Source organism: Rhamphochromis longiceps, linkage group LG17 (genome assembly GCF_057381845.1).
Source record: "Rhamphochromis longiceps isolate RC_006_pf linkage group LG17, R_longiceps_female_GT1.1, whole genome shotgun sequence".
Classification (NCBI taxonomy): Eukaryota; Metazoa; Chordata; class Actinopteri; order Cichliformes; family Cichlidae; genus Rhamphochromis; species Rhamphochromis longiceps.
This window is the reverse complement of record NC_140573.1, coordinates 18289859-18302074: the sequence shown is the minus strand read 5'-3', so window position 1 is coordinate 18302074 and position 12216 is coordinate 18289859. Positions and strand designations below refer to the sequence as shown.

General features: G+C 43.7%; 3 protein-coding genes across 3 annotated transcripts; 2 read left to right on the top strand and 1 right to left on the bottom strand.

Moving 5' to 3' along the window:
• Nucleotides 1-11: 11 nt before the first annotated feature.
• On the top strand, nt 12-3463 carry LOC146649542 (ADP-ribosylation factor 4). The gene is made up of 6 exons (XM_085386473.1): nt 12-237; nt 735-815; nt 1472-1581; nt 2210-2281; nt 2373-2498; nt 3169-3463. The coding sequence occupies exons 1-6, from the start codon at nt 171-173 to the stop codon at nt 3253-3255; spliced, it is 543 nt and encodes a 180-aa protein (XP_085242599.1). The 5' UTR covers nt 12-170; the 3' UTR covers nt 3256-3463.
• A 2847-nt stretch (nt 3464-6310) lies between these two features.
• Nucleotides 6311-8200, bottom strand: lamtor4 (late endosomal/lysosomal adaptor, MAPK and MTOR activator 4). Its single transcript, XM_085387204.1, has 4 exons — nt 8052-8200; nt 7275-7358; nt 6783-6900; nt 6311-6494 (listed from the first exon to the last, which is right to left on the bottom strand). The coding sequence occupies exons 1-4, from the start codon at nt 8052-8054 to the stop codon at nt 6397-6399; spliced, it is 303 nt and encodes a 100-aa protein (XP_085243330.1). The 5' UTR covers nt 8055-8200; the 3' UTR covers nt 6311-6396.
• Nucleotides 8201-8413: 213 nt separating this feature from the next.
• On the top strand, nt 8414-10299 carry atp6v1f (ATPase H+ transporting V1 subunit F). The gene is made up of 2 exons (XM_085387203.1): nt 8414-8637; nt 9886-10299. The coding sequence occupies exons 1-2, from the start codon at nt 8480-8482 to the stop codon at nt 10085-10087; spliced, it is 360 nt and encodes a 119-aa protein (XP_085243329.1). The 5' UTR covers nt 8414-8479; the 3' UTR covers nt 10088-10299.
• The last annotated feature ends 1917 nt before the right edge of the window (nt 10300-12216 follow it).

The following is a 12216-nucleotide window of genomic DNA, read 5'->3' as shown; positions in this document are numbered from 1 at the left end:
GCAGCAGTGACGTCATTTGTTCCGCGTTGGCCTGGACGTGGCACCGAGAGGAGCTGCGCCCTCAGTTCGCTCTGCTCCGCGCCTTCTCGGCTCCATTCCGCTGCTGCTCCCGGATCTCCGGCTCTACCCGCTGTCAGTGTGTGACCTGCCACCTCCTCCTCTCCGCAGCCATGGGCCTCACAATCTCGTCGCTGTTCTCCAGACTGTTCGGGAAGAAACAGATGAGGATCCTGATGGGTAAGCGGGGGCTAGGCTAACGAGCTAACCGGCCGGGCTCCGCGGGCTCACCAGCACCACACACCGACTCATTTTTACCAGGAACACGCTCGCCGAGTCCTGCGGACCGCGGGCCCGATCTTCCCGTGCAGGGAGAAGCAAAAGTCCGGCTCGGAGAAGCAAGAGGCTGTTAGCTCGGAGCTAACGGAAGGAAGCAGGCTGAAAACAGTCCGTTAAACCTAGTTAAATTGGGGTCTAGACGGGGGTTAAACTGGGGTTAAAATGTTTTAATCTGGGGTTAAGCTTAAAACTGTACCGGTGTCATTTTATTAAGTCCATAAAAAACATTAAACCCGGTTTGATCTGAGCTTTAAACCAGCAGCTGGACTCTGATCTAAGTTTAAGTAATCTCAGATTAGTCTTTATTCACTGTATGAGGTTTAAGTAATCTCGGGTTAAACTTGAACCACTGTGAAACATTTAATTAATGTGGGATTAATCTTTGATGTGTGTTTCAGTCGGTTTGGACGCTGCTGGAAAAACTACGATCCTCTACAAACTGAAGCTCGGAGAGATCGTCACCACCATCCCCACCATCGGTACGTCATCAGGACTCAGGGACAAGATGAGGTCATGTGATCAATAATCAGCCGGCTGTGTAGTCAGGTGGTTTAAACATATTGATCAGATCTGATCGGTTTCAGTGTGGATTCGCCAGGTGTGCTTGCACTTGCACAATTTCCTTTAAACTTCTCATTTCAAATTAAAAGTCTGCGTCTACAGGTCAAGTGACCTTTTAGAATAAGAGTCACCTGTTAGTTTGAATAAATAAAGTACCAAAACAAGAAACACAAATGATGAAAGTGCAGACAAACACACACGATGGTGAAAACAAACGGTTAAAGCAGGTAAATACAAACTAAACTTATACACACCACCAACGTTTACACAGCTGTAGATATGTAACCATTAAAACTACAATCATGGAGAACTGAAACAAACTTTTATAGACCTCCTCTGTGCAGGTATTTCAGTGCTACTGCTTCACTCTAACATTATATACTGTTACAGTCACTGTTGTACTGTGATATTTACTGTTGGTTCTCAGCGGGCTGATGGGATGTGTAGTTTCCTGTCAGTGATTCCATTTCCTGTGACTTGGAATGTTTGAAGGTCGTTAAAAGTTTTTCTTTATAATTTGACAAAGAGTCACCTGTTCACAACTCTGTGTGTGTGTGTGTGGTTGTGTGTTCAGGCTTTAACGTGGAGACAGTCGAATACAAGAACATCTGCTTCACAGTTTGGGATGTTGGCGGTCAGGACAAGATCAGACCTCTGTGGCGACACTACTTCCAGAACACACAGGTACAGAAGCGGAACTCTCAGGTGCAGGCAGGTGTGGGGCTTTTCTCTCTCTGAGGAACGAGACGTTCAGGTTGATCTGCTTCAGTTATGTTTACGTGGACATACATGAGAGGTTTTCTTCTGTGACCCCTCACTGATCTGATCTGTCCTGAGATATTCATCTATAGTAAAATCCTCATTTATATCCTCTATCTCATCATATCTTTATATCCATACATTCTTTAGCAGTAAGTCACATAGAATAGAATAGCATAATTTATCAGAACAGTGAGTGCATATTTGAATGAAGTTGCAGTGGATTTGCTGTCCATTGAAATAATTCTATACAAATAAATCTAAAAGTATAAAATACATTGAAGAATGTCAAACATGTGTACGAATAGAAGTGACATTTATGTGTATATGCATGTTAATAAAAGAAATGAGTTATTGAACAGTCTACAAAGTCAAACATGAGACCTGCGCAGGTTATCCTAACACGGCTGCGTTCCCCCTCAGAAACACCTGAGGAGCTTATTTTAGATCCCTGACTCTGCAGCACGACAAACACAGCACAGACTTTCACTGGGCAGGATCCATTAGTCACTGTATTGATGTATTGTATCGATGACTGATGTATTGATCACAGGGTCTGATCTTCGTGGTGGACAGTAATGACAGGGAGCGAGTCGCCGAGTCGGCGGAGGAGCTCTCTAAGATGGTCAGTCCCTTTGTTCACTTTACAGTTACGCATCATTAGACTCATGATTGTCATGGAAACCACTGACTGTATGTCACATGACTCTGTGCAGGTCCAGGAGGACGAGCTGAAGGACGCGGTACTTCTAGTGTTCGCCAACAAACAGGATCTCCCGAACGCCATGGGTGTCAGCGAGCTCACCGATAAGCTGGGTCTGCACAGCCTGCGCAGCAGAACCGTAAGGATCAATAACCCACCCGCACTGATCAGTACTACAGACTCAGTTCTGTTTCTCATGTTTCCCTCCATGGTTTATTGACTGACGATCTAAGTTCTCAGCTTTTTTTCTTGCTCAGTTCTGTAATTGTGAAATCAATAATCAGTCAATCAGTATACAAAACGGGAGACAGTGGGGTGACCTCAAATGAGCCCGCAGCATTGTTCTAGTGGTAGCGCTCTGAGCACATCAGCCAACCCCATATCGCGACAAAGCTTCATGTTGAAGCTGCAGTAATCTGCACTACCAGCAGGGGGAAATTATATATTTAAAGCCATGTGGGTAGTGAGCAAAAATAATTCCATTAATCATCAGAATCGATTAAGTTAGGTGGCTGATATGGATGTACATGTAAAGTGTTGATAATGTCTTTGTAATCGCGAGTATTTTCATGTTGGCTTGAAATAAAATATCTCCCTCTGTTGGTAATCTGTGATGTCAGTGCCAGTGGGCGGAACCCTTGGGTTTTAATTTTACAGTTGCATCCTAATTGGTTGTTAGAAAATCCACTCAGGGGTCTTGATGTCACTGTCACAAACTCATGGAGCTAAATCTGTTTAGACAGGTAAACTCACTTGTGTGTGCTCCCTGTACCTGCCTGCTCACCGATGCTGATCTGTGTGTGTTTCAGTGGCACGTGCAGGCCACCTGTGCGACGCAGGGCACAGGTCTGTACGAGGGACTGGACTGGCTGTCCAATGAGCTGTCGAAGCGTTAGACCACCTGACAGGAAGTAGAAAGCAGACTGATTTCAGCCGCTGATGTCACCGTGTACAGATGAGGAAGAGGAGGAGGAGGAGCGTGTCATCGCTCCATGTTTCTTTTTTTTTCTTTTTTCTTTTTTTCTTCTTTTTTTTTTTTTTTAAATTATACCTGTGTGTCTGTAGGAGGAAGTGATGTCATGGACTCTGAGCTCACCTTGATTTCCCATCATCCTCTTCTTCTGTTCTTCAGGTGTTTGTTAGATCTTCTTTCTTTTAATCCGCATGTTTTAACTCAGATTCATGTGACAGGGGGAGGGGCGGGGCTTACGGCAAGTGACAGTCACCTGGGCATTGGGGGCGGGAATTATGACAGGTGATGGTCACCTGGTCGTGTGAAGACTCATTCCATAGAGCCAAGTATGGCAGCCTCGTCATTCCTTATCAAAGTGAAGGAGAAACTGAGACCATGATGCAATAAAGGTTTTTTTTCTTCTCACCTGTGTGTTCTGCTTTCTGTTTGAGAAACTTTATTCAGCGTTAACGGCCCGATGAGATGTTTACATAGGCCTGAAGATCTCTTGCTGACCTTTGATCCACCAATCACATATTGGATTTAACTTTATGGGCTACTGGACTGATTTACTAAGTGCGGAAAATGATTGAGACTGTGTATCTCCGGGATGTTCTGTTTATATTTATTTATCATTTAAATATGAAGATGCAGCTGCTTCACTTAAGTAAAAAAAACAAAAATCAGCTGCGAGTGGGACGGCTCAAAGACCAAGAGGAAGGAGAACCGCAGGCCTGCAAACCAAAATAATCCAGTGTGAGCACTTTAGCATTAAGTGTGCTGCTAGAGACGTGAGGCAATCTGACCGTTCATGAAGAACGTTTGTCACAGCCTGTTGTCATTTATGTGACCGCCATAAAACAACAGAACACAGCAAAGTAAGCTAGGTGTTTTGTAGTCCATCGGACATCCGGCATCACGTCATTAAGTAGAGTCGACTGTGAGGCGGTCTTCACAGGTTAGGCTGTCCTAATCACCTCAGTGAGGTGAAGGAAAATGGGTCAGGAATAGGAGACAGGAGGAACCTTTGGAATGCCCCCCTGGTCTTGGTGTCTGAAGAGCACCTGGATTAAAATTGAGGCGGAGCTCAGACTTCTACTGTCAAGTCCAAAAAGTTTTGTTTAACCCTTCTGCCCTCCTTGGGCATCTTTGTGCATTTCATTCTTTTCAACTTTTTTTTTTTTGATTTGCCAATCGATGTGTCTATGTTATAGCTTGTGGCATGAACTTTTGCAGGAAATGTTGGGTCAAATTTTTTTATAATCAAGCATTTTTAACTCTCACATGTCATCCATACTTTTAATGCATTGTAAACCTTTTTGACATCTTTGTGTCCAAATGTACACGGAGAAAATCTGCCATAAAATCCTCATACAGCAATAATTTTTCTGCTTTTTTTTTCATAAATCACTAAATCAACATAAGCCTTTTTCAAAATGATCAAATGTTAAATTATTTTCAGGACTTTAACCCTTTAAATGCCAGTTTAAACAGCTGAATATTTTTGAAAAAAACTCACAAAACTAAATATTTTCCATATGATAAATAGTATGGGGATGGGACGTGTTAAAGATCAGCAACAAAATCAATTTGATTGCATTAGTATTTTTTGTGTAGTGTGTGCGTGTATCTGAGAGTGTGTGTAAATCTGTAAACATGCACTAATAATTTGGGGGTGAATAAAGGTCATCTTGGAGCAGGGATGGGCAACTCCAGGACTCGAGGGCCGGTGTCCTGCAGGTTTTAGACATCACCCTGGGTCAACACACCTGAATCAAATGATTAGTTCATTACCAGCCTCTGTAGAACTTCAAGACATGTTGAGCAGGTAATTTAGCCATTTGAATCAGCTGTGTTGGATCAAGGACACATCTAAAACCTGCAGGACACCGGCCCTCAAGCCCTGGAGTTGCCCACCCCTGTCTTGTAGAGATGTATCTTTGCAGAGGGTCTTCAGGATAAATATGGCCTCCTGCTTTTACTGTATTCAAACAAAAACTCTTGTTAGCATGTTTATGCACCTGATTGCTTTCACAGCCAATAAGCTTGCAGCTTGGCTGAGGAAACCTTTCATTAGTAATGAGAGAAGGAGAAAGACCTGGAGCAATGGTGGCAGAGTGACAGACCTCTGCTCCTGCCCTCACAGAAAACACAGATGCTGTCACTGCTACCATCAGCTTGAGCAGAAAGAGAGATGTGTACTGGTTCTGCACAGGTCTAAAAAGAAGCTCTTCTTCCACCTGCAAGTGGATCCCGTCTATTTGTAGAGGGCACCAGGTCACATGCTGCAGGACCTGCACATCCTCACCCACACATGCATCCATCACACACAAAGCCTGTCTGTTCTGTTTCCATCGATGAATCAGATGTTGATTTCCATATAAATTACTCTTGGGGCCCCCTGGTGGTCACATGGCTTCATGTCATAACTGGCAAAAATGCAAGAATGTCATGCTTTTGCAATCAGAATTATGTGATGGCTCGCTGGTGCCCAACACATTTTGCTTTTTCAAAAATAACTCGATAGAATCTAATAGGCTCCTCCTTCATGTGAATGTTTTTTTTATTTATCCATTTGTGTTTGTGTTATTTCAGGTATTATATATGAGTGAGTATATACAAGTAGATGAGTGTGAGAATGCCTGTGTCTTTGTCACAAATGTATAATGAGGGTGAGAAACTGCAGCAATGCCCCGAGGCAGACAGATGGAACCAGGACAACTGCACCAGCTGCAGCCCCCAAATGTACCAATGACCTGAGACCACACATCCCGGTGACTTCTGCACACCCATCCCAGCAGAAGGGAGGGAGGCCCCACATGAGGTGACAGCCACAGAGGACCAGAGGCAGTGGACAGTCGATCCTGCTAGAGGCCAACCACCCTGGTAAGAGTTGAGAGCATGGCCCCAGGCACCCAGGACCACCCGACACCCAGCCATCCTACAGGTAGGATGCTCAGCATTACCACCTTCACAGTTCCACTCGATCAGACCAAAAGTTTCATGTTCAAAAACTTTTATTTCACACAAACTTTAAACATCAAAAACATCATCGTCATGGCAACTCTGTAACCCAGCTGAGCTTCTACACACTGATTGGCTCTTGCTGGTTGTGCTGACGTTTGACCACAAAGACCTTCTGACCAGAGACCGTCACCGTGTACACAAAGTCGTCCAGGATCACTGCAGACACACACACACACACACACACACACACACACACACACACACACACACAGGTTAGTCCATCTGAAGTCACAGGGTTCCACCTGAGCTTTGTATCCCATCATGCAACATGAACAACATGCTCATCAAATACATGAAAACGTTGCTGATGATGATGCACCAGGTTTGAATCATGTGACAGTGATGACATCATTAACAGGTCTGAGAAAAACAAAGCAAAACACCTGAGTCATGTTTGTTTTTACTGAAGCTGATAAAGTGACCGTGCAGGTGTATTTGTGATACCTGACATGCGTTTGAAAGGTGGATCAGCTGATCCTGATAACCTGAAGCGACTTGCTGTTCGAACCATCTGCATCATGACACCTGCTGTGTGCTCGTCATTCTCCAGCTCGCCTGCAGACTGATCAGTAATCAATAATCAATCACTTTGATCCTCTTCTGATCAATAGACTTAACTCAACTCTTTAATCTATTTTAATAATCTGAGGATCCATATTTCCCCCTGTTTACAGCACTTTAATAATCCAGAATAATCTGAGAAAAGAGCAGAGTTCAGCTCGCAGTATCAAATGTGAATTCAGTTTAACCTGTAGAAATGTTAAATGAGCTTAAATCTAAATGGAGTCTGGTCTCTGTGTGACCAAACTAGCCTGAGCACCAGACTACTTGCAGAAATCACCTTATTTAACAATGAGCGTGGTTAAATAAAGACCAAACTGCACTCATAAAGAAGTTCTTTGTGAACTGAACATCTGAAAGCTCAGAGAGACTCACGGCCAGGACACCATCCTCACTGATGACCAGGTACCCAAGCTGGTCCGGGATCCGCTCCAGACCCGCAGTGAGCGCCGCTGTGGCCTGAAAGAATGACGACATCATCAGGATAACATTATGAAGCTAAAAGGAAGTGATGTTTGATGACTCATTGGTTCACTGATAAACGAAGATCAGCAGAACAAGAAGTGTGTTTCCTCAGGTCGAAGCTTCAGAGACTCACTAAACAGCCTTAGATCATTCGTCCAGTAATAATTCTGCATCTTCATCAGGTACGACCTGTGGTCCTCAGGTGCCAATGGGGTTACCCATTTAAAGATGGTTTCTTGTTTACCATGGTTACATTCGTCCTGCATACATGACACACACTCCCCGTTTCACAGGAACACAGTTGAGACCCCAGGGCGCAGGTAAACCCGCTTCGAACGTCACTCCCCCTCCTCTCTGTTTGTACCACTCCCTTCCTGCAGAGGGCGCTGTTGCTGTCCCGCAGGTATTTGCATTGAGCCCGATTATCAGTGATTATAACTCTGAAGAGAGCTCCAAGCTTCACCCTTGGAACGCTCTGGTTTTCATTTTTTGAAGGGAAGCATTTCCGCGTGTTTATCCTCCTTGTTCATAGAGAGGCTAAGAGGACGCTAACAGCGTTAGTGAACGGCACACAGCGGACAGTCCGAGATCCGTGAACGCCTCACCGAGGCCCTGAACGCTGAATTAAAAAACAAACAAACAAACAAAAAACCCAAAACGAGAATCCAAGTAAAACTTTAAACTCACCATGTTCGTCTTCTTCTGCTTCTACAGCCCACAGCTGCGCATTTCCGTCTTTATCGCAGAGCCTCACGTGACTGATGAGGCCTTCATGTGCTGTCGGACAAAAGAGACAGACACAGACACTCACGCACAGTTCGGGACTGACGGTCGGTGCTTGTCCCGATTATCAAATAAATAAGAATAAACGTTTGTGACATTTTAGGAATGTTTGGATTAATGTCGAGGACGTTGCTGTCTAAATATGACCTCATTGTTGCCCGATAAAGATGAAAATAAAATAAAACACATAAATAAACGAGTGATGTTCATATTTTTTTAATTTCTATAGGGGGCGCCATATTAAAGCGGAAGTGCAGGTCAGCTGATCCCTCACATGACGTGTCCCGTGAAGCTGAGTGTTTCTCTCCGGGAATCTCACCTGCATCTCCGTGATGGCCGGCCGCGGGAAACTGATCGCCGTGATCGGAGACGAGGACACGTGCACGGGCTTCTTGCTCGGCGGGATCGGAGAACTGAACAAGAACCGGAAACCGAACTTCCTGGTGGTGGAGAAGGACACAAGCATCACCGAGATCGAGGAGACTTTCAAGTAAGATGGACTCCACACACACACACACCAAAATGTGTTAAAAAATCAGCCGATTTAACGCTCCTTTCACGTGTTTCTGTCAGTGTCACCTGACCGAAGGTCTCGGTGGTCCTCGTGGGTCAAAAGTCAGATCGGTTTTATTATAATTCGGACGGCACCAGCCTGGAACCGTATTAACCCCTCGGTGACTTCAAAAACACTGGTTGTAGGACAGGAGGCCGGCTGCTTTTTTGATGAAAATAAGAATGGATTCTGGTGTATTTGGGCCCAGTCTGTAACTACATCCAGCATCCTGAGTTTTCAGCCCTTAGATGATCTCGGATAGAGTGTAATGGATTGATCAGCCGATCAATATATTAATCCAGCTCTCAGCTAATCTCCATGAAATGAACTTAACCTGTTAAATGCCGTAAAATTAGAAAAGACTTCAGTCTGTTTCTGTGGATTCCTGAACCTGATTTCAGAAATCATTGTATTTTAATAGTTATTCAGTCTTTCTGACTTCATTAAAACTGCACATAAATAATCGCGATCTTTGTAAATGTAGCATGTTAGCTCTCACACCGGACTCTATTGAAGAACCAGAGCTTTTTATTAAATCTGTATGAAATCAGCATTTTCAATGAAGGATTTAATATCAGCAAAAATTTAAATACTTTATATTAATTATGATATTTTATAATATATAATCTTTTATGATTGCTTCACACATTTTTTCCTTTTGTTTAATTGTTGACTTGCATTTATCAGTTAGTTTCAGAGAAGTTGGTCTGGTGCTTTGGGGTTGTATTCCTGAAATTTTCCTTGATGGCCTCATGTGCTGTGTGACACACACCAGACTCCATTCAAAAATCAGCTGATTTCAATGATCACTGTTGAGTTTGGAAATGTTTTTGATATCTTAAAACAGACCAGCTCTTACAGAGATGTTTCAGATTAGGAATTCCTGTGTTCTCTACAAACTCATCTGCGAATATCCTTTACATCTAAACCTCTGTAACCCACCGTTAGAGACGGATGATGTTAAATTGACAATAATTTGAATTGTCTGACTTCCTGTGTTAAGCTCAGCAGTAACAAACAGACCAGAGAGAAATGTTAGTCCTCCGAGACTCTCAGAAACACCACGCCTTCATTTACTTCCTGTTACACCTCCGCTGGTTCTTCTCGGGTTCTGAGGATGTTAAATTGTGACTGGACTTTGGCGTGGCAGCCTGACGGGGCTATTCTTTTTCTTCTCCTCTGCAGGAGCTTCCTGGCACGTAACGACATTGGTATCATCCTGATAAATCAGTTCATCGCTGAGATGATCCGGCACGCCATTGATGCCCACATGCAGTCGATCCCGGCCGTGCTGGAGATCCCGTCCAAAGAGCACCCGTACGATGCGTCCAAGGACTCCATCCTGCGCCGTGCCAAGGGCATGTTCTCTGCCGAAGACTTCCGATAGACAGCGAGTTGCGCTGATGCGGTTCACAGATTTGTCCTGATGTGTTTGTGCTGTGATGTTTACTTTTATTTCCAGGAAGTGATGTATGCCCATGTGATCGTTTTTAGACCAAACCTGATTGAGTCATGTGACCTGCCCCTCCTCCTAGGTGTTTGTTCCAGATGTGTTAACTTATAAACGTGAACAGATGTGCGAATAAATGAATAAATAAACTTGTTGTTTAAAGTTATTTTTTGTTTAATTTGATGGATGCACACACGTCTACTCCTTGTTTCCAGCCTCAGGTGTGATGAGCTTTAAGGTTTAAACACCAGCAGAAATGGGCAGTGTCAGTCAGCAGCAGACAAACTCCTCACAGCGCCATCCGGAATTCTGTGTATTTTTGTCCTCCTGGTGTCTGTGTGGAGGTCCTTCAGTAACTTTCAAGACACCCTGGCCTAAACACCAGGATCCATGAACCCACAACTCAGAACATCTGTGAGCTGCAGCAGGGGTCACGACCTGAGAAATTCCCAAATAACTTACACAAAGGCCAGAGGTCATTCAAGAACTTGAGGATAAAGTTTGCTTGGTCTGAGCTTAATGAAGCTAACAGGAAGTCTTTGATGGGATTTTCATAATAAAGCTCCCTGTTATCCACCTGAGCCTCACAATGGAGGAGGAGAAATGAGCTAATCAGCAGACAGGTGTGAGTAAGCCAGATGTTTGATGCTGTTTATGATAGTTCATTTTCTGCCAACCTCTTCCACCAGCTAATCCGGAGGCAAGTGCGGCATTTCCCAACCAGTTGTGATTATTCATCTTAATTTCTCTAGTTGAGTAAATATCCCAACGTTACAGCAGAGCTGATTCAATAAGTTCTCACAAAGCACCATGTCTGCTCTTCTGTTCCTCCTAGGTGTTTTCATGACAAACGGCGAGCTAGCGGCACCATTTCAGATCAGATGTGTTCATCTAACCTTACTGTACAAGGAAGTTACATCTGACTGGATCACTTCCAAACTGGTTGCGAGATTCTTCACAACCTAAAACGTCTGATTGGATCTCGTATTGTTGATACATTTTGTCACAGTTTTTGTCCTTGTGCATTACTTTTTATTTAGTTATCTCATTTCTGTCAGAAAAAAATGTTGTAAATGAAAATAGGTGAAAAGTATTGTTCAGTAGATTTAACACACTTTCCAGCCTGTCCTTCGTCTGCCTTGGGACCTCATCCAAATGCAGGAGGTGCCATGGTCAGATATCGAAGGACCTCAGCTACCTCCTTTCAATGTGGAGAAGTAGCGGCAGTACTCTAAGCCCCTCTCAAATGACTGAAATCCTCACCCTTTCTCTAGGAACAGCACGGCCACCCTTCAGAGGAAGCTCATTGCTGCTGCCTGTACCTGCAACCTTATTCTTTTGGCTACTCCCCAGAACTAATGACCACAGGTGAGGGTAAGGACAATGGGATATCGTCATCACTTTGAAACTGTGTTTTTGTTGCTTTTGATGCGCTAGAGCTAAAATCCTGAAAACTATATTTTTATCAGAGTGAAGCTGCTCTGTGTTCATCACATCAGACTTTAACAATCAATAAATCATAAACCTGAAGTCCTGCTGATCGATCACACACGTGTCTGTGAACTCTCCGTGTGCTTCAGTGTCTTTGTATCGTCAGCCTCAGAGCGAGTCCACATTAACCTGAAAGTCTGCACGCTTATGGGATGGGGCAGAGGCGGAGCCAGGCATTTGAAACACCCGGGGCTTAGCCCAAAAGGGTAGTATGCATGTGGGATTTTTTTATTTATTTTTTTGGGGGGTAGAAATGACTGAAAGATTAATAGGCTCTGTTTTGAGTTTTGTTAAAAAAAGAATGACTTCATATAGGAAAAAAATATATATCACATATGCAGGACACCTTAAGCTAGGTTTTTAATTAAGCAGCAAGGCAGAACAAGGTCAGGGCTGTATCAAGACACGTGGACTAAACCCCAATTCAACCAGACCCAGAACTGATCCAGAATTAAAACAGGACTACGACAGTTCAAAATCAGGACTACTTGGGATTTAACCAAGACAGAACAAGAATCAAAACTAGATGATAGTAGCACTAAAAATCATCATAGACCTGCACTACACTTATTTTT

Coding starts and splice junctions, on each gene's coding strand:
- lamtor4 (XM_085387204.1), bottom strand. Junction 6,901..7,274: donor GTGAGGATGGTGTCCTGGCC/GTGAGTCTCTCT, acceptor ATTACTGATCAG/TCTGCAGGCGAGCTGGAGAA. Junction 6,495..6,782: donor ACCTTTCAAACGCATGTCAG/GTATCACAAATA, acceptor GTGTGTCTGCAG/TGATCCTGGACGACTTTGTG.
- atp6v1f (XM_085387203.1), top strand. CDS start 8,480: ATGGCCGGCCGCGGGAAACTGATCGCCGTGATCGGAGACGAGGACACG. Junction 8,638..9,885: donor GAGATCGAGGAGACTTTCAA/GTAAGATGGACT, acceptor TCTCCTCTGCAG/GAGCTTCCTGGCACGTAACG.
- LOC146649542 (XM_085386473.1), top strand. CDS start 171: ATGGGCCTCACAATCTCGTCGCTGTTCTCCAGACTGTTCGGGAAGAAA. Junction 816..1,471: donor CACCACCATCCCCACCATCG/GTACGTCATCAG, acceptor TTGTGTGTTCAG/GCTTTAACGTGGAGACAGTC. Junction 2,282..2,372: donor CGGAGGAGCTCTCTAAGATG/GTCAGTCCCTTT, acceptor GACTCTGTGCAG/GTCCAGGAGGACGAGCTGAA.